At 43.1% G+C, this 27,446-nt stretch overlaps 1 protein-coding gene across 6 annotated transcripts in view; it reads left to right on the plus strand.

The window, feature by feature from the left end:
* Window positions 1-27,446, plus strand: part of LIMK2 (LIM domain kinase 2) — a 72,796-nt gene that overhangs the window by 27,448 nt on the left and 17,902 nt on the right. For 3 of the 6 annotated variants that reach the window (XM_079149707.1, XM_079149710.1, XM_079149711.1), the window contains exons 3-5: window positions 24,250-24,385; window positions 25,124-25,233; window positions 26,371-26,559. In XM_079149707.1, the coding sequence (XP_079005833.1) occupies window positions 24,250-24,385; window positions 25,124-25,233; window positions 26,371-26,559 (435 nt within the window). Of the gene's footprint in view, window positions 1-15,557; window positions 16,095-24,249; window positions 24,386-25,123; window positions 25,234-26,370; window positions 26,560-27,446 lie in introns of those variants that run through there. The other 3 variants (XM_079149712.1, XM_079149708.1, XM_079149709.1) reach the window with 2 other exon arrangements.

The raw sequence follows: 27,446 nt of genomic DNA on the forward strand, positions 1-27,446 counted from the left end.
ATTCTGGCTGTGGCCTTCTCCAGAAAGTGTTTGCTTGTTTGTTTAGTTTATTTCTAAGGAAACAACCAACCAGCAGGTCATTAAGGCTGGCTGTTGCATGGTGGAATGGAGCCAACAGAGGAAGGAAGGACAGACATCTGAGTTTTCCTAATATTGGACTTTAATCCGACTTCCATTCTGTCTCCTCTGAAGCAAAATTCCTTAGTAATGTTACAGGGGACGACTTCATCACTTAGTCCACTGGCCACTCTTCAGTCTTCCTCCTATATGACCTCCATAATTGCACTAGAGGCACAGTGAGCATTCCTAATCCAAAATGCTGTAAAATCTAAAACTTTTTATTGCCAACATGATGTCACTAGTAGAAAATTCTATACCTGACTTCCCATGACTGGTCACAGTCAAAATGCAGGCACACTAAAAATATTGTATAAAACTACCTGCAAGCTTTGTGTATAAGGTGTATATGAAACATAAGTGAATTTCATGTTTCGATTCAGTTCACATATCCAAAGTATCTCATCATGCATACGCAAATACTCCAAATTCCAAAATGCTTCTGCTCCCAAATATTTTAGTTAAGCAACCCTCAACCTGGAATAGTTGAAAAAAGTGAATGAAACTCAGGCTGCTTGAGCTTACCTCCCAGCTTCACTTACCAGCCACCTGACCATGAGTCAGCTGTGTAACCTCTCTTTGCCACAGTTTCCTCATGTGTGAAAGGGGAAATGTTTTCTGCCTCCAAAAGTTGTTAATGCAGATTAAATTCAATCATATATTCACAGTCCTTAGCACAATGCATGGTTGTGGTTAGGACTTACAGATGTTGGCATTTGTCATAGTGTCTGTCACTCATAAAATGTTCTCTTCCCTTGACTTCCAGAACATTTCACACTTTCCTGGTTTTCTCCCATCTCTTTAGTAATTCCAGTTTGCTTATCATCCTCCTCTGTTCAGCTCCAAGATATTACCATTCCTCCAGGTACACTCTGTTTTCTTCTTAGGGGTTTTTATGAACACCCCTAGCTTTCACTGTCTTCCACAAACAGACAACCCTAAAAGCAATATCTCCAGCCCCAGCCCTTCTATAGAGCTTTAGACCTGTATGTCTGTCTTGTCAATCTGTCATGTCCATTTTAATGTCTTCTGGGCAGCTTAAACTTAGCTGGACTTTGGACAACCCCCCTAAAGCTGACTCCTTGTCTACTATAATGATACTTCTCATTGAATGATACTACCATCCATCCATTGCCTAAGCCAGAAACCTAGAACTACTTAATACTGCTTCTCTTTTATCCTCCATAACCAAGTCTTATCACTTTCCTCTCTGTTAGTCAATCAGTCAATTCTTCTTCTTCTTTTTTTTTTTTTTTATTCTCATAAGTACAAGTCAATTCTTTATTTATTTAGGAACTAGGAATTGAACACAGGGTGTTTTACCACTGAGCTATATCCCCAGTCGTTTTTTTTATTTTGAAACAGGATCACAGTAATTTCCTGAGGCTCTTGCTGAATTACTGAGGCTGACCTCAAACTTGTGATCCTCCTGCCTCAGCCACCTAAATCCTTGGAATTACAAGTGTGCACCACCTCACCTAGCTAGTTAGTTTTTCAAGATTGGGTCTTTTTTTGTTGCCCAGGCTGGCCTTGAATTCCTGGGCTCAAGTGATCCTCCTGACTCAACCTCCCAGGTAGCAGGGAATGTAGGTACACCCTGATCAGATTGTATTTTGAATGAGTTCACTTTTTTCCATTTCTCTCACCAGCAAACTATTCTGGGCTACCATCATCTCTCACCAGAACAGATGCCATAAGCTATCTCCCCACCAATCTCCCATGGTCACTCTATACCTCCCAACCCATTCTCTCCAGAGCAGTTAGAGTGAGTGAACATATAAAATAAAAAGTATTTTAAAAATCTGGCCACATCACACTTCATATTGTATCCTTTCTTTGAATTTCCACAGCTTTCCAGTCTTCTTAGATAAAAACCAAAATCCTTAACACTACCTCCAATGGAACCACCATCATCTGCCCTGTGTCTGTGTGTCCTCAGCTTCACTGCTCTTCTTTAAAGGGTCCAAAACACATCCCCTCTCTTGCTAACAAGAGCTATGTTCACACTGTGCCCTCAGCCTCTTTTTGCCACCTCACCCACTTTTTGCCTAATTAACTCCTACTTGCCGTTCTGATCTTTACCCGACTGGTTCAGGAAGATAGCTATACCTCACCCCTGAAGAATAGGTCACATCCCCTGTTTCCATAGACTTTTCCTTTGAAGAGTCTTTTGTCATTTTAACTTCACCTTTATTCATGTAAACATTTTCTTCATGACATCTTGACCTTATAGTCAGTAAGCATAACTTGGTCAAAAATCATAAGGGCTCTTTGGGGGTGGGATCACTGGGGATTGAACCCAGGGCTTAACACATGCTAGGCAAGTGTTACAACCCCAGTTACCATAGGGCTTTTTGCCCCTCATTGTGTCACCAGGGACACATCATTGGCATAGGAGGAAAAATTTGTTGAATGAGTTACCAGAAGTGGCTAAGAGGTATGATGTAAGTGGGGCCTTTTCTTGCCTTTCCACTTCCCCACATCCTTCCCTTAGTAGCTACAGTGGCTGCATTTCCCGTAAATGGCAGGGAGGAATCAGTTCCAGACACTGAGGTATTTTGGAAAATTGCCTATAAACAGGTATTGAGGTGAGAAGAGAAGACTTTATCTTTTACCTTTAGAAGAACTGTCCCACAGTGAGGAGAAAGAAGCTGGAGAGGCTGACCCACAAGTTCTTTCCAGCAGCAAGTCCTGTACTTCTCTCTAGGTATAATCCAAACAGGAACAAGCCCTAGGCACCTGTGTATCTCTGGATAGAAGGGCAATGGAGGGAGAGTGAGTCTAGCTTACCTATCCCAGACTGATTGTATGTTGCTCTTAAATCTGAAAAATCCCAATTCCAGTGGTAAGTTGTTTTTTAAAAATTTTATCTTTGAAGTATAATAGTAACCAAAGATGCCTATTAAGCACAGATTAGAAAAAAAAGAATACTTGCATAGTATCTTTTATTTATACTATAGCTGATTTATGATAGGGAGGATGAATAGCTTGGCAGTTCCCTAAGAACTTGAAAATTAAATTTGTCCTCTGTAAGTCAAACTAATATGCTCTATATGAAATAAGAGTATATAATGTGGCAGTTAAGAGCACAGACTCTAGAACCAGATTGCTTGGGTTCAAATTCTGACCCTGCACTTTATGCACTTCCAGCAGGTTACTTACCCTCTTTGTTTCATCTATAAGATGGAGATACTAACTTATGCCCTAACTCCTACTATTGTAGTGAGGGGGTAAATGAGTGAAGTCGTGTGTACTCTGATTATAGGGCTTTATACAAAATGAGTGCTCTTGAATGTTAGCCATTTGATATTAGCTGCTAAAGACATGTCTCCCAGAACTAAACTGTGTGTGAGTTGATGATCATTCCACCTATCTAAAAAGTAATGATTTTTTTCCTAGTGACATTTTACTTAAAAACCAACATAATAATTAGTAAGTGGCCAGCACTAAAACAGTAACTGGCCAGCAGAAAAACAAAGAGAAAAGTCAGTGAGACAAAACTAGTAATGTGTCCAAATAAAGGTGCTGAATCTGGTTTGTTCACCAGAAAAGGTTCTTTGTTGTAGACAGGGCTAGTTTGGCTGACTCACCATTACCCAGGATAAAACCTCTTCGTGGCTGTTCATTTCCCTCTAAGTCCATAGTTCATATTCACAGAACAACAGGCAACATTTTGATGCTTAATTCAGCTTCCTGGGATTTTGGGGTTTTGTAGGGTTTTTTTGTTGTTGTTGTTGTTTTTGTGGTTTTTTTGGTTTTTGTTTTTTTTTTTTGAGACAGGATTTCACTATGTTGCCCAGACTGGTGTCAAACTCTTGGATGCAAGTGATCCTCCTGCCTCAGCCTTCTGAATAAGTGGGGCTACAGGTATGCTTAATAACAGGACAGATCTGGAAGCATTGCCTGTGGGGTGGGGGGCGTGCTGTAATGTCAGTCATCAAATCCTAAGTTGGTAAAGTTAGAACAGAACCATCACAGCACATCTGTACCTCTCTGGGTATTATGAATTCCTATTTCTAGACCTAAGAGCCAAAAAACCAGTCCCAGATTAGGGTCCTTCACCCAAGGAACCAGCCTTGGAGAGGTCTCTGGGTGCTCAGCCAACCTTCTCTGACCACCTTCCCTGTCACCATTGCTTCTTTTGGCATTGACCTACTAGATATAGAATTTTTTGCTCACCTAAGTTCTTCCTTTTACAGAGAAAGAAATTGAAGCCCAGAGAGGTTTAATGGTTTGCCTAAGATCACACAAGATTATTGTTAACTAGGGCAAGTTCTCAGGTTTTCAGAGAAGAGAAATGTTCACATGAATACAGCATTTGACACCGAGTGTCAGACATTGCATTTTCTTCCTCCCTCTTTCCCTTCCCTCCTCCTTTCCTTCCTTCTTGTACTGTTGATTAAATCCAGAGTCTCATACATTATTGCCAGGCAAATACTACTACTGGACCACATTCTCAACTCCTGTATTTTCTAATATCAGTATTATGAAGCAGCAGTGAGTGATTGTCTACAGGGATTGCAGTCCCATTCTAAGTGATTACAGCCCATACAGAAAAATCTTGCCGTTAAAAAATAACCAAGTCAGCAAGAGATGTGGCCTCAAAACAAAGGCATGGTCTGCTATTAGTAAACACTAGTTGGGGCAGCCTGGAGATGCATACCTGTAATCCCAGCTACTTGGGAGGCTGAGGCAGGATGAACACAAATTCAAGACCAGCCTCAGCAACTTAGGGAAACCCTGTCTCAATATTAAACTTAAAAACGGGCCAGGTGTGGTGGCATATACCTGTAATCCCAGAGGCTCGGGAGGCTGAAGCATGAGGATCATGAGTTCAAAGCCAGCCTCAGCAAAAGTGAGGCACTAAGCAACTCAGTGAGACCCTGTCTCTAAAATAAAATTCAAAATAGGGCTGAGGATGTGGCTCAGTGGTTGAGTACCTCTGAGCTCAATCCCTGGTACCCAAAACAAAAAAAAAATTAAGAAAGGGGCCAGGCACAGTGGTGCACACCTGTAATCCCAGTCATTTGGGAGACCGAGGCAAGAGATCAGTTTAAGGCCAGCCTCAGTAACTTAGTGAGGCTCATAGCAACTTAGCAAGACCTCATCTCAAGATGAAAAATATAAAGGACTGGGAGGGGGTGTAGTTCAGTGTAGAGTGCCCCTGGATTCAGTCCTCAGCATGGCATTTAAAAAAAAAAAAAGTAAACAGCCAGTGGCACAGTCCTATAATCCCAGTAGCTCTGGAGACCAAGACAGGACAGGGGGATCACAAGTTCAAGGCCAACCTTAGCAAATTAGCAAGGCCCTAAACAATTTAGGGAGACCCTGTCTCAAAAAACAAAAATGGGTGGGATGTAGCTCAGTGGTAAAGTGCCACTGGGTTCAAGTAAATACATATTGGCCAGCAGACTTCTTGTGAACATAGTCATAGATTTAAAGGATAAATGTCCGCCCATTCAGGGAACCAAATTGTCAACTGATAATCAGCATTCTCTTTGGCATCTCAGACTGTGTTCTGTTCATTGAAAGTCTCTACCTGCTTAGTACCTCTGAAAACTCTTCGATGCATGTGGGCAACTCTAGCCAGAATCACTGGTCTTTGGTGATATACTCTTGCTCTTTGCCACCATACCAGGCTCTTCTCTATTACTGCCCACATGTGCCCTACATTACAGCTTGTGGATATGCTCAGTGTTATGTGAGCATACCAGGCTCTTTTATGCCTCAGTGCATTTGCACATATTGTTCCTTCAGGCTGGAAGCCTCTTGTCTGCCTGGCAATCAGCCTGTTTTAGTCAGCTGATACATTGTCTGCTCTGTGGAGGAGCACCCCCCAAGTCACCCTCACTCCTGTCCAATCAGAGCATACTTTTTCTCCCTCTTGTTATCTTCCTCATACCATAGTTATAGCCCTATTGGTATTTGTTTACATATCCAGCAGTGCTCTTAGAGTATAAAATTTCCAAGGGTGGAGCCCTACCTAATTTGTATCTCAGAACTTAGCACAGTGCCTAGAATGCAGCAGGCATTCAGAGTGTTTGCAGGGTGACTGGTGCATTTGTCAAGTTACTCAGGGCACTTGAATAAAGCCCTCCCAGCATGCACCTTATCTTTGCTCTACAGTATTCTCTCAAGCAAGAACTTTTCTTTCGAAGTAGCCAGTGGAATAATACCTCAGTCTATAAATGTCTTCCCTGAGTGTTAAACCATCAAAGCCAGGACCTCAACGGACACATGCCTTCCGCAACTATAGCAGCCCACTTTGCTATTTTGCCTTGTTTTTTTATTTTTCCCCCAAGGCTAGAATTCCTCCTCTCCCCACCCAAATTTTCTTTCTTAGTGCTCCTCACCATTATCAAGAAAATCCTGAGTACTATACACAAGAGTTGATCAGACTTGAATTAAGGTTATTTCCTTTTGCAGCTCAGTCATAATTCTCATCATGCCTTCTTGACTACACTTTATCACAATTAGGATCAGATTGGAGGATGCTTCATTTCACTCTGTCAGTAGCACTGACTTGTAGAGGCAGCACCCATTTTGGAAATTGACTAATGTGTGTTTGTTTTTGAATTTGTTTTGTTTCAGAGATAACTTTTTCATGGACTGACCTTATCTTCATCACCTTTTCATACTGTACCCTGAGCACCACTATAGTGTTTCTGAGGAAGGAGGGAGGCAGCTATGATGGGGTTAGGTTACAAATGAGTAAGAATGGCCCCAATGAGCCAAGGCTTAACAACATGACAGTTGACAAACTTTATTTTACTTATTAAGCAGTATTCAAAATAAGAAGAAGAACAACCTATCTGTACACCCATTTCCTCATTTGTAACAAGGGAGCAATAGTGATCTATCATCTGCCTTGAAGGATTAGTATGATAGTGAAATAAACTCAAGAGATAAATCACTTAGTAAAGAATGAAGCCGTGGTTTTCAATCTTCAGTGTGCATCAGAAACACTGGAGTTTGTTTAAAATGCAAGTTCTTAGCCCCAATCTCAGTGACTCTGATTCTGTATGCCTGGGAAGGGGCCCAGGAAAACTTCATTTTCTTTTTTCTGTTTTTCCTTTTTTTTCCCAGTTGGTACTGGGGATTGAATCCAGGGGCACATTACCCCTGAGTTACATCCTTAGTTTTTCTTATTTTTTATTTTGAGATTGGGTGTCTTTAAGTTGCTGAGGGTCTCACAACGTTTCTTGAGGACTGGCCTTAAACTTGAGATCCTCCTGTCTCAGCCTTCCGAGTTGTTGGGATTACAGGTATGCCCCAACAGTACCCAACTGGAATCTTCATTTTCAACAAGCTGCCCAGAGAAATCTAATGCAGCTATTCCTTCAGCTATATGTCCATAAATAATACTGTAAATCAAATAACAAGAATTAAATAGGTATTTGAGAGAGCGTTAGTGTGATGGATCTGGAATCCAAAGACTTGATTAAATTACATCCCTGCCAATTCCTCCACCTATGACTTTGAACATCAACCCTTTCTGAGACCTTTAGTTTCCTCATATGTTAAAAATGCGATGACATCCCCAACCTCACAGGGTTATGGGACTTAAATGAGACCATGTGTGAGCAAGCCCATCTGAGTGCCTAGCTGATGAAACTGAGTCAGTGTTTTCTAGAGTGAAAGCTAAATATCCACCACTTCTGAAATGGGATATCATGTTAAACAAACACTAGGCAAAGTCATCTATCTTAATAAGGTATCATGGAAAGAAAAAAGAATTGAGGGGATGGGTGGGAGGCAAGAATGGAGGAAGGATGGATTGTATAGAGGAAAAAGAGGGGTGGGAGGGGTGGGAGGAGTAGGGGAAGGAAAAATAACAGATTACCCTATGTACATGTATGATTACACAAATGGTATGACTCTTCATGTACAACCAAAGAAATAAGTTGTACCTCATTTATTTACAATGAATGAAAATAAATAAATTATTTTTAAAAAAGTATTGATTTGGCATCTATGTAGAACCTTTTGTAGTCCAGTCCCTTTTTTCACAGCCCATGAACTTGAAATTAGGAAATCTAAGATGTGTGACAATACCCAATCAGATGATATGTGTTCATGTTTTTAGACCAGGGAAATTATTTCCCAGTGTACTAAAGAAAGAGGACGGGGAGTATTTGCAAAATGGTGGAACCACTGTTAGTAACTTTGGAGAAATTGTGGAGAATGGGAGCAACACCCCAAAGAATAATTACTGTTTGTTCTATACCAGCTACATATGAGGCACTGGGAATCTATTAGTGAAATTAAAATGGAGACAGCTAATTACCTCAGTTTTCAAAAAGGGAGGAAAAAAAACATCCTGCAAAAAGTAAATTTATGATCCTTTCCGTTTGAGTCAGTGAAATTCTAGGCAGGTGATGGAATAGGTGGACTGAGAGCACTTAGTAAAGGGACTGATCACTAAGACTTAACAGTAGTGAATTAGCAGTGATTAGTTAGATTTGACTTCATGTTTTTACTGTCTTGCTAGTCATGAGCCTGCTCATAGATTTCCAAAGCATTTGATGTACTCGCTCTTAATAGCCTAATGGTAAGTATTGCAGGCAGAAGGACTCAGGTTGTGGCTCAGTGATAGAGGGCTCACCTAACATGTCTTAGTCACTGGGTTCAATTCTCAGCATCACCATGTATAAATTAGTTTATTAAATATAGGTCCATCGACAACTAAAAATTAAAAAAGAATTTTGGGCAGGAAATCTAGAAAATTCTAATATAAGAACTCAACATATCCAGCAGTTTGAACCACTTCCCCCCCCTGCATGCCCCGCTTTATTATATAGTGGCAGGATTCCCAAATGCCTTGCTAGGGCTCACGCTGAGAGAAGAGGTTGGGATTTGAGATCAGCAAATATTGCAATCCTGCTTTTATCCTCAGTCTTGCCCTACCTAGCTCTGTTCATCCAAATAAATTACCTAACATCTCTGGATTTCTCTTGCCCTGCCTATTCTATATATATCCTCAAGAGATTGTGGAGAGACAAGTTGAAAATACTTTTTCCACCCCCAGTGCTAGGGATTGATTCCAGGGGCCCTTTGACACTGAGCTACATCCCCCCAATCTTTCTTGTGTTTCATTTTTAGATGTTCACCCTAAGTTGTTTTGTCTGCCCTTGCACTTATGATCCTACTTCAGCCTCCTGAGTTGCTTAAATTACAGATGTGCCCTGAAAATGCTTTATAAATATTAGCGTTCATCATCACTCTTCCAGTGTGGTAGTCACTCATAATGGGGGCCCAAAATTGTTTATTTATTAGGCATCTGTGGATACCTGGTGTGGGCCAGGCCCGTACTGGGCACCAAGAATACCTAGCACCTGCCCTCATGTAGTTTCATCTATCAGTAGAAACCAGGTATAGTGGCACATGCCTGTGATCCCAGCAACTTGGGAGGCTGAGACAGATCACAAGTTCAAGGCCAGTCTCTGGTAACTTAGAGATCCTCAGCAATTTAGCAAGAACCTGTCTCACAATTAAAATTAAAAATGTCTGGGATGTAGCTTGGTGGTAAAGTGCTCCTGGGTTTAATCCCCAGTTCTACAACACACACACACACAAAGTGACCAGGCATTAAATGTGGATGCAGAAGCTTTTCGGTGTGTGAGAGACTTAGGGACATGTCAAAGGAACCCTTCTGAGAGGAAAATGTGTTCTTTTGTAGTTGGGCTGGAAAAGGAGAAGACAGCCTCCAACTGGAAGTATAAGAGACTGGAGAAGGATCTAAGAGAACAGAGGCTTGGGGAGTTTCTAGGGAGTTTTGCTATTGGACATGAGCCCTAGGAAAAAAACATGAGGTGCTTGTTCTAAATCGTGGGACTTCTTTGTTACTGTTCATTTATGATTTTTAAAAAGCAGCACTTCAGTGTAAGCAACTGCAAGCAGTATCCAAATAGCAGAAAATATATGCTGTTTAATCCATGTTTCTTGTCTTACTACCATACAGGAGAAACTGATAACCATGTGGTTGAATCTTCCAGGTAGTCTCTGAGGGTTATATGCATAAACATTTTTTAAACAATGGGGGTCACTGTATATCATACACTATCTTTGAAGCTTGGATTTTTAATATCATAGGACATTTTCTATTTCAACATCTAGGAGCTGGGCACAGTGGCATGTAACTGTTATCCTAGCTACTTGGGAGGCTGAAGCAGGAGGATTGTAAGTTCTAAGCCAGCGTCAGCAACTTAGCAAGACCCTGTCTTAAGATAAAATTTTTTAAAAAGGACTTGGGGGTATCCCTCAGTGGTAGAGTGCTAGGGTCTCCCTAAGGTCTACCTTGTTATTTATAACAGCTGCACACTGTTCACTGTATTAGACATATTATATTTTAGCCCACCCCCACTGGTGTGTTGTGGGGCACAACTTAAGAACAGACCAGTCACCACTGAGAAGTCCAAATTTAGGAGTCTTTATTAGTTAACTGACTAGCTGTCTCACGCAACGCCCAAATGGCTATTGGGAGAACAGCCATGTGTAGGGTTGCAGGGGTTTTTATACTATAAGTAAAGCATGTCAGTACATTAATCATAAGTGGCTGTTGCTATGATTTAAAACTACAAACTAACATCATGAGATCTAAAATCATAAGCAGAAGGGGAAGTGGGTCAAAATGACCTTAGTTGCGTACAAGTTAAAGAATGGTTACTAACATCTAGACAGTCAGTCGTTTTCTGACAGGGTACATTGTCCAAGAAAAATAGGAACCAAAAATGGAACAATTTTACATTACATAAGAATTTTACATTACATAAGAATTGCCATTTTATGTTCAATAAAATGGCAAACATACTATGTATGTTGATACTAAACATACTATGTATGTTACATACTAAGTAACTGTTGATACGTAGAGGTTGGATGTTCCCATGGGAGAAGCATTTCCTACATGACATGGAGTCTTAGTCATTGCCCTTATAGCCTGGCCCATAACAGGTGGACACCTGGATTGTTTCTAATCTGCATGTGTGTTTTGCTGGGAATCAAACCCAGGGCCTCAAGTGTGGTAGCTGTACTGCAAGCAGTGAATTGTTCCTCATCTTTTAGCATAGAGCAGCACTGTACTGTTTGAACACATGTCTGCACATTTGTAGGAATGTTCTCTAGGCAAAATTTCTAGCAGTTGAATTGCTGGAGCCCTGTTTTAGAAAGATGGCTGCTACTGTAGTGTGAAAAGTGAATTGGAAGAGAGGAGGAGCAGAAATAGGAAAGATGGTCAGTAGAAGGAGTGGCCACACTCATCAGTCAGGATTCAGAGGCTCCAGAGTCCCTGGGATCTCCCTTCCCTAGTTAAAGTCCTCCTAGCCAATAGAGGGCCTCAGTTTCCTGAGCTTTGGATTGTTTGACCAGAGTTGTCTTCGAAAGGGGATGATTCATTCATTCACCACTCTTCACCAGAGCATTCACTTAGGGCTATTGATTTTGAAACTGTTTTCCAGGCTGTCGCAGACAGAGACACCTTGAAACCCCGTGTCTCAACTGGTTCTGAGTAGTCAGTTGCTCGACTTCTAGCCAGGCTTCCAACTTGTGAAATGTGCAGGAGATTAGCACCTCTCCTGTCATTTTATCCCAACCGTAACTGCCAGTCCAAGGATCCTTGCAGTTGCCTCTGGCAGTGGTAATTGCTGAATCCTCTGCCAGCTGCTCTGAGGACCTACAAGAGCAGCTTTTCCTCTAGGACCAGTTTCCAAGGACAGGATGGGGGAATTACGTCCTCCAGTATGACTTTTTATTTCCCAGTTCTGAGTGGTTTGATCCCTTTGAATTTGGCCGTAAGAAAACACACACTTGGTCTGAGCAGCCAGTGTCTTATCACAATGATGATCCATCCTTCCAAAGTTTCCTCCTGAAGTCTGGATTTATGGGTGTCAAATCATTGCCACCTGGGAAGGTCTTCAGCTTCAGTTCAGGACACAGGAAGATGACTGCCTCTCTTGCAGGGGGAGGCAGTTTTATGGCACGGAGAAGTCCTCTCACCAGTTCCCCACCCACCTACCCACTGCATCCTTTGTAAGGGGAGTGGGGGGAGAGAAGGCCTACAGCCTCCTGCTCGCATTCCTAGACATCGACTCACTGCGCCCGCCGCCACTGGAACAGCAGAGCTGTGTGAAATGTCAAGAGGAGTTATGCTCATGGGCTCCCTGGCCTCAAGTCTCTTTGTGGCTTTCTGCATTCTGCATTCTGTTCATCAGATGGAAATCAGAGGGTTCAATTAGAAGATAATTTGCTAGTTCCAGACTTAATTTAGGTGCCCTCCTTGCCTGATCAAATTATAGGTGAACATAATCGATTTTTGGTGAATAGCAGTTGACTCTGTAGCTAAGAGAAAGTGCTCCTGGCTCTTCAGCTGTGTACCTCTTGTAGTATCCTGTGTATTGTCCCCACTGTCCCACTCCTCCCTCCTCGTGTCTCTTATGTGGCCCCAAAGTCAGGATCCTGATCCCTACAAGGCCAGCTCAAGAGTTTCAAACTCAGCTTTAGACCCAAAGAAAACAGGGAGCCCTCCACAACCTCAAAGGACTGAAAAACACTGAAGCTGAAAGCTATTTAGAGACCTAACCAAGGCCCAGACAGAGGCAGAGACTTGCTAAAGGCCACATAGCTAGCCTATGGTAGTTATAACAATAGTCTTAATGATATTAACAGCTAACATTTATCAACCCTTAATGTGTTCCAGACTTGGTGCCAAGGGCTTACATGCAGCACATTGTCACATTTAAACCCAGACAGTCTGGCTGAGGGCCCAGACTGAGCTCCAGTACAGCATGGTAGAGCACAGTCTATACTGTCTAGTCTAGGTTCAAATCCTGACTTCACTTCTCAATTACACAGCTAGATGACCTCAGGCAAATGATTTTATCTTCCTGCACCCCAGTTCCTTTATCCATAAAAAAAGAAAAAAAATGCGGGGAGAGATCACTGCCCTTCCAAACAATGCAGATTAAAATCCATTCATACATACAGGTAGGTACTGCAAGCAGTGCCTGGTGCAGGGTGGGCACCCATTCAGTGGTCACTGCTTCTGGCGCTGAATGTGGTGTCTGTGTAGTGTCTGAGTTCTGCACAAATGCCAAAAGCTGTTCTTCACTATTAGAGGCAGTAAGCAGAATGGTTGAACCCTGTAGCTTTAGAACACAAACTGGTGAGCAAATGTTTACTTACTGCCTATAATTTTTACATTTTTAAAAGTTTGCAAGGAGAGAAAAAGAGTATCTCATGACACCTGAAAATTATATGAAATTCATATTTCACTGTCCACAAATAAAGCTTTATTGGAATATAGTCATGTCCAGTGGGTTATATTTCATATATTGCAGCTTTGGTACTATAATGGTATAGTTGAGTAACAGTAACAGAATCTGTATGATCTGAAACCTATCTGTACTCTGGCCCCTTACAGAAGGTGTTCTGACCCCTAGTCTAGAGGCCTACTTTACGGGGTTTGAAATCCAGCCTTACCCTCACCACTTACCAGCTGTTTTGTCTTCAGGCTAATGACTAAAATCTCAAATTTCCTCATCTGTTAAATGGGTTATAATCTCTGCTTTGTACAGTGACAGTTTAAATATGATAGATCATAGATGGACAGCACTTAACACAGTACCTGAAATATACTAAGTGATCAGTAAATGGGAGATTGTGTTCAGGATACAAACCCAGTGTCTATCTACGTATTTTTTTTCCCCTTTCTCTCTCTCACTCCAATAATGGGATTGAACTCAGGGACACTGCTGAGCAGTGAAGTAGATAACTACATCCCCAACCCTTTTTACTTTTTATTTTGAGGCAGAGTCTTGCTAAGTTGCCCAAGCTGGCCTTGAATTTGTGATCCTCCTGCCTTAGCCTCCCCTGCAGCTGGGGCATACAGGTGTATGCCATCATGCCCAGCTCCAATCTGTCTTACCACACTCATTGTTATCCCTGTGTCCAGTTGGAAGAATGGGAAAAGATTTTCTTGTAACCCAGCTACCACCTTTGTCAAAGACTTTTCCTGCCATGGTTCACAATGACAGACAGCAGCTACAAGGCTACTCTGGATCTTTCCAGAGGAGAAGGGTATGTGCTTGGTGTCACTGCTTCAAGTCCAATAGTGAATGAATTCTGGGCATTCCTGTCTCTTCCAGCAGCCTTTTTCCCTCACAGCCCTGCAGACCAGTGGGATAAGGGGCTTTCTCCATGGAATGCTCAGGTTTTGTCAGCCTCACAGCAGGGGCTCTTCAAGGGGACTCCCATCCTAGATACCTAGGCCCATCATCCCCATAAGTACCTCAGGCCTTTTCCATCATGCCTTATTTTTTGGTTTGAGAAGAGGAAGGAATGAAGGGAGGGAGGGAAAGGAAAGGAGGAATGAGAGGGCACAAGTGACTCCCAAATACAGTCAGTGGACTTTGAAAATGATGTTTCTCATGAAGGGGAAGAATGAAGCGTGGTATTTGAAAGCTGCAGCTCTGGGGTCACAGGGACCAACATTTAAATCCCAATCCACTGACTGGCTTTTTGATCTTGAGTAGGTTACCTAACTTCCCTGTACCTTTTTTTTTTTTTTTTTTTTTTTGGCAGTACTGGGGTTTAAACCTTGAACCCAGGGGTACTTTACCACTGAGCTTCTATCCTCAGCCTTTTTTATTTTTTTTTATTTTTTTATTTTTTTGTTGGAGATGGACACAATACCTTTATTATATTTATTTATTTTTATGTGATGCTGAGGATCGAACTCAGTGTCTCACGCACGCTAGGCAAGTTCTCTACCATTGAGCTACAACCACAGCCCTAATTTATTTTGAAACAGAGTCTTGCTAAGTTGCTGAGGGGCTCATTAATTGCTGAGACTGGCCTCAAACTTGTGATCCTCCTGCCTCAGCCTCCTGAGTCCCTAGGATTACAGGTGTGCACCACCATGCCTGGTTCTGTACCTCATTTTCCTGGTTTATAAAGTGGGATTAATTCCTGTCTCAGAGAAATAGGAGTATGCATACAGTGCTTGCCACATAGAATGACATCAGGTGTTATAATACTCTGGGCCTTGTTTCCTCATCTGCAGCAAAACCCTGACCCAGAGTGGAAGTGGTAGCTCCCATGGGCCAGCTCTTGGGGATGTCCCCAGACCAGGAAGAGGAAAAGGGTAAATGGGGGCTCTAACACCAGGACAAAGCAGAAGCCATCCTAGAGCTGAGGATCTGTCTCTGGAGCTGTCTATCCTGCAAGGTCTCCCCCTTTCTGGGGGTGCAGCTCTGCCTGGAGCCGACATCCTGTACTTCACCTCTGAGCAGAGTTACTGTCTTAGGGCGATCTTCAAGCTGGGGACAATTTGGAGTCAGATGCATCGACCCTCTCCTACACTGCCCTGCTCTTAACTCTGGGATGGACGCTGCCGGCCAACCCCAGTTATTGTCTGCAGTGCCTTCCTGCAGCCTCGCTCCGGCCCAGCTCCACCCCTTGCTACAAGGTCTGTTTCCTAACAGCTGCTCCAACCACACACCTCGATTCTGCAGGAGCCCCTCCTCTTCCTCCCTCCCTCCCTCATTGGGGTGGGACTGAAGAAGAAAGCTAACTTGACAGCAGCGCTTCTTTCTTAGCTAGTCACCAACCCCTGCCCAAGAATGCCTGTGTGCGTATAACCTCTGCAGAGAGGTGGTTGCCTGGGAGTCCCGAGGGGCCTCCTGAGCTTCCGAGAACTAAGGAGGAGCCATCCCAGCCATGAACCCCTGCAGGAATCTGCCGGGGTCCAAGTGGCCTGGAGTCCTTACCCTCCTCCTGCTTCTCCAGAGGGAGAGGTGAGCTTGCAGGGTGGCTCGTCCCCAGTCAGAGGTGCCGGGAACCGGGACCTGTCATGGTGACTGTCTGCAGCTGGCCTGAGGCACTCCCAGACGGGTTTGCAGCTGAGCCTGTTTGTCTGGTGGGAAGAAGATGGGGAGTTACTTGTCCGTCCCGGCTTACTTCACCTCCAGAGACCCTTTTCGGTGAGTTGGTCTCTGAGTTCTCCTTCTTATCTCCTCTCCTGGCCCCTGGTCTGAGGGGAGGACAAAAGCCTTCCCTGAATCTGCGTCTCTGACTTTGCTTATCCTTAACCTTTGCTTCTGGTAGGCAGAACCTGACTACCTGACTTTGTCCTAGAAATGGTGAGGTGAGGGATAAGTCCAGAAGGAGGCTTCTGGTAAACTCCAGTTCCTTCCTTCCCAAATACACCTGGAAGAGCCTCCAAAAGATGCCACTGACCTGGCCTGCTCTTAGTGTTACTGCTTCCGGGGAAAGAGCACAAATAGTGTGCTGTTCTTCTAGCTCTCACATGTCTTACCTGCAGGCCATGCTGCCTGCCCAAGAATTTGTCCCAACAAGCAGGACAGGCAGGTTTTGCCAAACTGTTGAAGCTGGTAAGGCCTGGGTGTGGGTAGCCTGGTACACAGTAGGCACCCTATAAATGTCTTTTCTTTTAATGGCAGGCACATTTACCCCTGGCCTTGAAGGGCTTCTAAGCTCCTAGGTGAATATATTGCTGGGGAGAGGCCAGAGTAAGTGATTCTGAAAATGGAGCAATTGTTTTTGTAGTGTTCTGAAATGCTGGGCTAGCCCCTACACAGCCTCCCCGCCACATACACACCTTAATCCTCAGCCCTATCTGCGGGGGGCCTCTCTGGAGCTTTTCAGAGGGAGGTATGGAAACTTTCTTCTTCCAACTTGCCTTTCTTTGCTCATTGCCCCACCCACCTCCAATAGAAACTCCCCAAGGGGTTTCTGGCCCTCTGGGTCCCTTCTGAATAGAGCCATTCCTGACTGGGGTGGGGCTTGTTTTTATTCTTTGGGAGAAGCCTGTTGTTCTGAGGGCTGCCTCCCCCTCACCACTAGTCCTGGTTGACTTTTTCTTCTGACTTCCCCAACCCAGCTCCATGCCCAGATATTACTGCTTCTAGGATACTTACTGTCAGGTGGCCTGGCCCTAGGCAGAAAGCAGTTACCATGTGGTTTCACTGAATGACTGATCCTGATAGAGGTGGGAAGCATCTGGACTGGGGGGTGCAGGGAGGAACTGGTCGTGGATGCTGACTATACCAGGCATCCACATTATCCTTTAATCTCTCAAACCTAAAGAGATTATGTATCCCTATTTTACAGATGAAGCAACCAATTTCATCAAAGGTAACATGCAGGGTCTCCCTAGGCAGCTTTTTTTTCCTGAGTTTCTTATCCGTCAGGCTGCTGCAGTGCCTGACAAAGTCTCCCCCAGGGACCTTGTCAGTTTTGCTTTCCCCTCCCAGCAGAGAGCAGAAAAATGGACAGTTTACCTGACAAGTTGAAGAGATTCTTTTTTTTTTTTTTTCTTTTTAATATTTTTTTTTAGTTGTTAATGAACCTTTATTTTATCCATTTATTTATATGTGGTGCTGAGAATCGAACCCAGTGCCTCACACATGCCAGGCAAGCACTCCACCACTGAGCCACAACCTCAGCCCCGAAGAGATTTTTTTCTGAAGAATCAGTGGAAGTTGATCTTGAGTTGGATTTTGCCTGTGAAATCAGTATGCCAAGTATTACAGTAGCTACTAGTTCAGGTCCTTATTAATTCCTCTTACTCTTAATCCTGGAAAGGCAATTTGGGGAAATGGTTGTTCCTTTAGGTGCCAACAATAATGTGCCCTTTTTAATCTTTGGGGGTTGAAACTTGACTTCTTAGAAGCTGGAGCTGGAGCAAGTGATGATGACCTCTTAACCTGGATCTTTGAAGACCAGGCCACCAATGCTGCCCAGCTCCAACTACCTTTGTCTTGTTGTGTCCAGCCCCTTTAGAGAATCTGATGACCTCACCCCCAATTCTGTTTGCCTACCTGGAGTCAAAGGGGTACTGAGTCACTGACTACAGTCCCTTTGCCCCCCCCCTAAATGAGAGGTCACATTTTTTAAGCCACTTCTGAAGAAAGCCAGCACATAGCTGTACCCCAGAGGAGAGACCACCCACATCTTTGGCTCTTCCAGGTTTTAGGCCAACTCACTGGTTGGAAAGCTGCTTCTGCCATTAATCCCCTTCTTCAGACATCTTCAAGGACATGTCTCTAACTTAGTGTCTGTTCCTTCCCTAGGCCTTGGTTTCCTCTTTGGCATAATGTAAAGGCTAGATTTCCTGGTCTCCTGAACAGGGCCCTTGCCAGAATCTAACAAATTTAAGTCCTTGACCCTCAGGCCTCTGGAGGAGTACAAAGTCCACAAGAGTTCAGGGACTGTGGTTGCAAGGAAGGTGACGCAACCAGATTCCACGGGGACATGATCAGGCGTGACTGTGTGAGGGAGGGAAGAGGGAATGAAGAATGTAATTTCAGTGCCCTGTACACACCTGCCTGGAAGGCCACACTTGACAGTACACCATCTTCCCTGCTCATGCCACTGTCATGAGAGACATGGTGCACATAGGTGCACTCCCAAGTAAGAAAACACTCAAATTGGAATTTACAGAAATAAATTTGGGAAGTGACCTTCCCCCACCCTTTTGCAGTGCTGGGGATCCAATCCAGAGTCTTGCATGTGCTAATAAGCAAATGCTGTACCATTAAGCTACATCCCAGCCTAGGGAGTATCTGACATCTTTAAAGAATGTTTCTTTTTATAGAATGTCCCTTAATGTTCAACATTTATTTAATGAGATTGGCTTTACACATTATCTCTTGAAGGAAACAAGTGCATCTTTGTATTCTAAACAACCCGTGTTTAAAAGCAAAAATTATTCTTAACCCTGCCAGTTTAGCAGTAACCTTTGGCAGCTACCTTCATTCCTCTTGGATTCTTTTTCTCTTCATCTGAAACATAAAGGAGTTGGATGAGATCAGTGATTCTCAACTCTACAATTTATTTGGCTCCTCAGAGACACACAAACTTCTTTCCATTTTTCCCCCAAATAACAGAAGCCCTGTCTTTTATTGCAGTACAGTTGCACAAATTACTTGAAACTATAGGCTTCTTAGCTTTTGGTTGGAACTTCATCATTGCACTTACTTCTTGCTGATCAGAGGCTTGTTGTGTGTTTGGTTATTTTTTTTATAAAACAGGATAATATATTCCATAATAATTACAGCTTACTTCGCAGGCTCTTTCAATCTACAGTATCTGCAAGAAGGAGGCATATACATAATAAAAGGATCATTGGTGATAAAAGCCTGGGCTCTGTTGGACCAGAATCTGTTAGGCCCCTGTCATATGTCCTTGGGGAGAATTCACATTCTCACTCTTGGCACTCTCAGGCTATGGCTTAGGGAGCTTTCTTTCCTCTTGTTTAACCCAGTTAGAGCTCAGAGGTAAGAGGCTTAAAGAACCTTTGCCACAACTGGCAGGTTAAGGATGAGCATCCAGCTGGGCCTTCTCCAGGAAATGGAAGAACATGGACTTATTCTTTAACCTGCATAAATCCACTATAATGATGACTAGTTCCTTTACTCCATAACATTGAGAATTAATATGTAAACATTTGATCTGAAGAACTTGGGTGTGTGTGAGGTCTGGGCCAATATCTTATCTCATTTGGCTTCTTATGGCATAGCACCTTGCCTGCTTGTTTGTACACATCCAAGATACACAGTAACTATATCCTAATTGTTAAGAATTGATTAGATTGATTGGTTTCTAATTGATTAGATAATTTTAGGATTTTCCTTCTCTTCTTACAAAAATCTGTGTGGTTCTGGGTCAGAAGCAGATCTGTTGCCCCGACATGGGAGGGAAATAGGTCTATCGACATTTTCCCATAGTATTTTCAAATTGGGGAGGGAAGGAAACAGTTACTGGGCATTGCTGTGAGTTAGTCATCATGCAAGGCACTTGTACATAATTCTAATAACCCCATGAGATTTTAGCAACACCAATATACTACATAAATGAAGAAACTGAGGCAGTCATGAAGTAACTGACCTTAGGTGATATGTTGTAAATGAACTTCTTAGGAAATCTCAACTTATTAGATGTGTGTTCTCTGCTGATTCAGAAGGTTTCAGTTTGGATCTGAGCAGACCTGCTAAAGTGGCTATCAGATTATCATTCGCTTTGTACCTGCCCCGGCCTAATGTTTTGGAAGAGAAGTTTGGCAGGTTGTTTGTAAGTGCAGCCTCAGTGTATGTGGGCTTCTGGGTGATCTCCCCGGACTTGAAGATTTTTAGCCCTGTGTACTCTGGCTGCTCAGGAAACTGGAGACCAATGCCTCAGCCCTAGGTTCTGGCCCCAACTTTATCACCTCCCATGTGGGTTCCCTTGGATTTGCAGCCATGGCAGATTTTGACTTCCACTTAAAACTTTCAAAAATTGAAAACTGGAAAAATGCTTTGGTTTTGGTTTTATGGTGGTCATGGCCTCTAAGAATCTGAGGTGGGACATTTTTTAGTAGTGTGTTACTCATCCAGAGTATGTTTTGGATTTTTTTTCTTTAAAGGACAGAGATAACTGCTGGAGAACAGAAAACTGGAATAAATGAAGGATGGTTAACACTCAAAGGGACTTGAGCTTTCAGGACTCTAGTCTTCTCGTTGTCACAGATGAGAATTCTGAAGCCTATCTGTTGAGACATACTGTGTCATTCACATGATATACAGTGGAGACAACTTCCTCGCCAAGTACCCATAGGTTTAGGTTCCAACTTTATTGTTTAAGGGTTGGGCAACTTCACACAGTGACTTGACTTTGGTTTTCAGTCTTCTGGTCTGTAAAACAAAAATGATCCTAGCCAGGTGCTGTGGCACATGCCTGTAATCCCAGCAACCCATGAGACTGAGGCAGGAGGATCCTAAGTTCAAGGTCAGTTTGGTCAACTTAGTGAAGCCCTGTCTCAATTTTTTTTTAAAGGACTAGGGGTATAGCTTAGTAGTAAAGCGTCCCTGGCTTCAATCCCCACTGTCACCAAAAAAAAAAAAAAAAAAAAGGAATAATTCTTCCACCTTGAAGGGTTACTGGTCAGAATTAAAGATAATATAAGGAAGACATCTGGGGGCTGGAGTTGTAGCTCAGTGGTAGAGCACTTGCCTAGCACATGTGAGGCACTGAGTTCAATCCTCAGCACCACATAAAAATAAAGGAAGGCATCTTATACCATGGCTGGAATTTGATTGGCATTCAAGAAATAGATATTGTTAATAAATAAACTACAGCACTAAGGTTTCCAGTGGCCTAAGAACCCAGTTGCCTTCTCTGGCAAAACAGAGCTATGGACCCATAACCAGTCTTCCTATCAGCTGTTCACCTTCCTGTTTCAAAGACACCTGTGGTGATTACTTTGGCCTTGTATCTGGCTGTACCTTTCAAAGGCTTTCCTTCACACAGATGTGTGATTGGTGATGTTGCTCTCCAACCAGGTGTTCTTCCCAGCACGCTGGTGTGACTGTCCCCTGCATGCCTGTACTAGTTTCTCTCCCAGCTCCCTCTTCTGGGCCTGGCCAGCACTACTTGGAGTGAACAAAAGCAGGATATTGGCAATAGAAAGGAGGGTGTGTTCTGGTGCTCCCATGCCCTGTGGCGCACATACCATTGCAAGGGTGTAACAGCCCAAGCCTTTAGTTGGGTGCAAAAGTGTCTGCACCAGCTTTTCTCCACTGTGGACAGGAGAAAGGCAGGGCCTGGTGACAGTAGTTATGGAACCTTTGTGCTTCTACCTGGACTACTAGTTCTTGCCACTCACACTATTTTTAGTTTAGAAACATTTGCTACTCTTCTGGGCCATTGGCATGCTAAATCTACCAAGAGTAATTACGCTCACTGCTTTCAGAGAGCTAACAGTATGGTGAAGGAGAAAGGTGACTGATTGATTGATTACTCATGAACTTTAAGTCAATAGGTAGGAGGCAAGAAGGAAGCCCTTGCTTGTAGTGGGGCCCTCTGCTAAGAACCTTATTGTCAGAATCATATTTAATCCTCACTGCTACCCTGTAGGAGATGATGTTAACAATTTTACAACTGAGAAATGAATGAGCTAGCCCAAGATCACTTAGATGGTAAATGCTAGTTCTGAGATTAGAACCTCAGATCATCTAGGGAAAAAATGGTGATATGCCCAGAGTTGGGATCTGGGAGGTAGTCTGTCTCTTCATTTCACAGGTGGGGGAACCTACAGAGGGAAAGGGGCTTGTCGAAGGGCAAGTAGCACCCAAGAACTTGAACCCAGATCTCTCTCCTAATGCACTACATTGAATTTGAGGCCCTTGCCCACAACAAGATCTCTTCTGCCTTTGTCTTAACTGCACAGTTCTAGATGATATTCACACTCTCCACACCATATCCAGCTCTCAAGACCCCGAAATTCAGCATCCATTGAACAAGACTATAAAATAGGAATAGCTATCAGTGTCTTTTGCGGGGGTTTGTTTAGTCGTTTATGGACCTTCATTTTATTTATTTATATGCAGTGCTGCGAATTGAACCCAGTGCCTCACATATGTCAGGCAAATGGCCCTACCACTGAGCCACAACCCCAGCCCACACATCAGTGTCTTTTGATCACCCAGGAGGAATTGTACACTCTAAGAAGATAAGGGGATTTTCAGGGTCCTGCTTCCTGCCTAACTCAGCAGCTTTCCACAGTTCCTGCAGTGGAAAGTTTCCTTTCTCTACCTCCTGCAGTGCTCGGAAGTAGTAGCACTCACTGTAATCTCTTACCTATATTATTATCATCTTAAAGTTATTTGTTGAGTTCCTGCTGTATTAGGCCTTTTATATATAAGCTATCTGTACATTTAATACATGATATTTCATTAATTTTCCCAGAAGTCCATTTTACAGATAAGGAAACTGAATCAGAGAAGTGATCTTCCCAAGATGACATAAATTGTGAGTGGCAGGATCAGATTTTAAACCGAGAGGCAGCCCATACTGCCTCTGAGAAAAAAGGATGTGTCCATGTAATGCAAGGTCTTGAGGATAAGAATAAGGAGTCTACACAAAAATATAAGGGAAACCTATAGAGTAGAGGAACAGAATCAAGAGGGAGGGAAGAGGGGAGGACTTGGGGAAATACTGGAGAACAAAATCTTAGTTATGTCCATGCACAAATATACCACAGTGAATCTTGATTTTATTTATTTACATATATATAATGACAATGCACTAATTAAAATACTCATAAATAGAGGGAAGATCAATAGAGCAGCGGGTCAGAGAGACGAGAGAAAAGGGAAATGAGAGGAACTTCAGAATAAAATTGGTCAAATTATGTCATGTGCATATACAACAAATATAATGAATCCTAATATGTATAATCATAATACACCAACAAAAACCATTAAACGAACAAAAAAAGAATGGGGAGTTTAACCAGGCATGGTGGCATATACCTGTTATCCCAGCTACTTGGGATGCCAAGGCAAGAGAATCCCTTGAGCCTAGGAATTTGAGGAAATGTTGAGCAACATAGTGAAATAGCAAAACCCCATTTCCCCCTAAAAAAATTAGTTAAAAAAAAAAAAAAACCACTTCTCCTCACTACCAGTATTAACTTTTTGAGAGTCAAGGTCAGTTGCCTTATAGAATGACCAACATTAAGGATTTGCCAGGTGAGTTTCATTATGCTTAACATGTTTTTTGGCAAGAACATTTCATTGGTAATGCTGTTGGTAGTAGGTAGGTTTTGAAGAGTGAAAATGATTGGACTTCTTTGGCCCATTGAAAAATATCTGTCTAGATCTAAGGTTTTTTGTTTTTGTTTTTGTTTTGGGTGCTGGGGATCGAACCCAGGGCCTTGTGCTTACAAGGCAAGCACTCTACAGACTGAGCTATCTCCCCAGCCCCTAGATCTAAAGTTTTTGACTAGAGTCATGAATTGGCTTCAGGGAATCCTTAATACACATACACTCCACACTAAATTATATGTATATTTTCCTTATATGTGCATTTTTCTGGGAGAGGTTTCCTAGCTCTTAGATTCTCAGAAGGCTCCAAGATCCAAAGAGTCTGTTTACAGAGGCAGGCAGCACAGAGCTAGCTCCTGGAGCCTCTTTGACTCTAAATCGGATTCCCTTAGGGAGATGGCACTAGGCTATAACTTTCCCACTTCCTGACTTTGTATCAAAGAGAGGATTGTTGGACCTGGGAGCCAGGAACAACCTGTGTGGCCTGGTGGCAGAGATCTAAGGGTATTTCTGTTCTTGTCTTGCCTCACAGGTGTTCAGAATGCCAGGATTCCCTCACCAACTGGTACTATGAGAAGGATGGGAAGCTCTACTGCCACAAGGACTACTGGAGGAAGTTTGGGGAGTTCTGCCATGGGTGTTCCCTGCTAATGACAGGACCCGTCATGGTGAGTGAGTCTCTGCATCTCTGCCCCTCTTGGTCATCATAGTCTGTTACAGTGCTTCTAGTTCCCTATGATTGTTCATTTTTTGGTCTTCCCATCAACAGCATCTTCCCTTAATATTCATTCATTCAACCAACAGGTTTCTGTTGGGAACTTATTGACAGCTATGAGCCTTCCCTCAAAGACTTAATAGTCCAATAGTTGGGAGTGGGTGGGTAGATAGGGAGGAGACAATACAGTGGAATAAGGGCCTCAAAGGAAAGTGTTACAGGTTGATAGGAGGATACACCTAAGTTATTTTCAGGGAATCAGAAAGGGAGAACCTGGAATGGGCTTGCAGAAAGATTCTCTCTCTTTTACCTGCTCTAGACAGAGGGCCTTAAGCATAGCATAGACTTGTCAACCCTGTGTTGAAGGAATGAGCTGTTGTAATGCATGTGATTATTTCCAGGAATATATTCTCCATGACTGAGACCAAAAAAAAAAAAAAAAAAAAAAATTATTTATTTATTTAGCAACATTCAGAAGTGACAGGAGGCACCAATTTGATACTTCTTTGGAAAGCTTTAGGTCAGGGATTAAAAGGCTGGATTTTGACTGGAATGTATAGATTCTTGATTAGAAAGAGTGGATTTTTGACTGGGGTCTGTAGAACCCTGACTTGAAGTCACTTACCCATCCCTCCAGAAACAGTGATAACTCACTTCTTCCCTCTGTACCCTTCTCCTCACCTGATCACAGGTGGCTGGGGAGTTCAAATACCACCCAGAATGTTTTGCTTGTATGAGCTGCAAGGTGATCATCGAGGATGGCGATGCATATGCCCTGGTGCAGCATGCCACACTTTACTGGTAAGGTGGTGGCCCTGTGTCTGTTCTCCCCTACAGTGTGACCAGGAAAGAGGTACCTGTGGCTGCATGAATTGGGTAGAAAGACTATTGGTGGTCAGAGCACCAGATTCCTGTCAGCAGTGCTGTGAAACAGCTCTGTCATCCATAAGCAGAACCATTAACAGTTCTATGCCCTCTGTCCTTATCTACCATGAGAATAACCTCACTGTGTCCTGAGATCCTCCCAGAGAGAGAATGGCTGGGAAGATGCTCTTTAAGGAAGATCTCAGACCATTAAAGGCAAAGGGTCCTTAGAGCTCACCTGTCTCACCCCATCCTATTGCCTTGGTTGACAAAAGAACATGGGGGACGGGGGAGCAGGGCCCAGAGCAAGTTACTAAAAAAAAAAAAAAAAAAAAAAAATCTAAAGCAGAACAAGAAAACGAAGGCCATTTCACCCCTAGGCCAGGGTTCTTCCTAGTAGGCCACCTGTTGCAGATTCTACTCACCACCCCAGTGCCAGCCCACCCCAGAGAATCTAGGCTCCTCTATCTAAATAGCCATCAAGAATCAAGACATTCATAGCTGCTCAAATTCACCATAGCCAGATGTGGAACCAACCTAGATGCCCTTCAGTTGATGAATGGATAAAGAAACTGTGGCATATATATATACAATGGAATATTACTCCGCCATGAAGAATGATAAAATTATGGCATTTGCAGGCAAATGGATGAAATTGGAAGATATCATGCTAAGTGAGATAAGCCAGTCTTGAAAAACTAAAGGACGAATGATATTGCTGATAAGCGGATGAGGACATTTAAGCGGGGGATAGGAGGGGTTAGTGTTAGGGTTAGGGTTAGGTTTAGGGTTAGGGATAAGGACGGTGGTAAGAATGGAGGAAGGAAGGACTGTATAGAGGGAAAAGAGGGGTGGGAGGGGTAGGGGGGAAGGGAAAAAAATAACAATGAATCAAACAACATTGCCCTATGTAAATTTATGATTTTTAATTAAAATTAAAAAAAAAAAAAGAATCAAGACAGAGGGTGATGGTGAGACTGTAGATAGTATTGCTTAAAGCCACCTGGTCCAGTGGTTGGGGTAACTTCCAGGTGGGGCTTTAGGAGCTGAGCCCCCTTTGTGTTCTCTCTCCAGTGGAAAGTGCCACAATGAGGTGGTGTTGGCACCCATGTTTGAGAGGCTGTCCACAGAATCTGTTCAGGACCAGCTTCCCTACTCTGTCACGCTCATCTCCATGCCAGCTACCACTGAGGGCAGGCGGGGCTTCTCTGTGTCTGTAGAAAGTGCTTGCTCCAATTATGCCACCACTGTGCAAGTGAAAGAGTGAGTATTTTTCAGGATTCTTCAACGCATTCCACAGATGTGCCCGAAAGAGCTCAGAACTCCAAAGTCTTTTGCAGAGCTCCTTTCATCCTCATCTCCCATCTTTTCCTGGAGCTCACTATACAGTAAGCACACCTGGGCCTTTATCTAGACTGCTTCCTACCAGATGCTTAGAGCAGAATCTCTCACTTTCCGGTGTCAGATTTCAGATCGTATTTGCTGTTTGAAATTATCTGATTGATTAATTAATGTATATTAGTTTAATTATCATCTGTCCTCCCAGAATGTAACTTCCAGAAGGAACTTGCTTTGTCTTATTCAATACTACATGCCCAGGGTCTGGAACATGGACTAACATTAGCAGGTATTCCTTGATTATTGTTTTGCTGGTTGAATAAATGAATAAAGGAGGACAAAATGGGATCCATGGCCAGAAGAGGTTAAGATCCCATCCTAGGTCCAGGCCATGGACCAGATGAGGAAAGAGTCATGTTCGCATAATACCAGTAATGAGACACCAGTAGATATTGCTTATATTCCTACTATGTGTTGGACCTGAAGCCAGAGCTTATAACATAGGTGAGAGGCATTAGAGTTGAGGAAATCAGAAGGAGATAAAAAGAGGGGGAGCCAGGCATGATGGTGCACATCTGAAATCCCAGTGACTTGGGAGGTTAAGACAAGAGGATCAGAAGTTTGAGCTCAACCTTGGCAACTTAAGGAGATCCTGTCTCAAAAATTTAAAAAGAGATGGGATATAGTTCAGTGGTAGGTTGCCCCTGGTTTCAATTCCCAATACTCCAAATAAAAAGGGGGGAAGGGAATTGTATTCAGGGCAGAGGAAGAGAAGCATGTTTATAGAGGTGGGAGTTTGTAGTTTTGTCTGG

This window comes from Sciurus vulgaris, assembly GCF_902686455.1.
Source record: "Sciurus vulgaris genome assembly, chromosome: 8".
Taxonomy (NCBI): domain Eukaryota; kingdom Metazoa; phylum Chordata; class Mammalia; order Rodentia; family Sciuridae; genus Sciurus; species Sciurus vulgaris.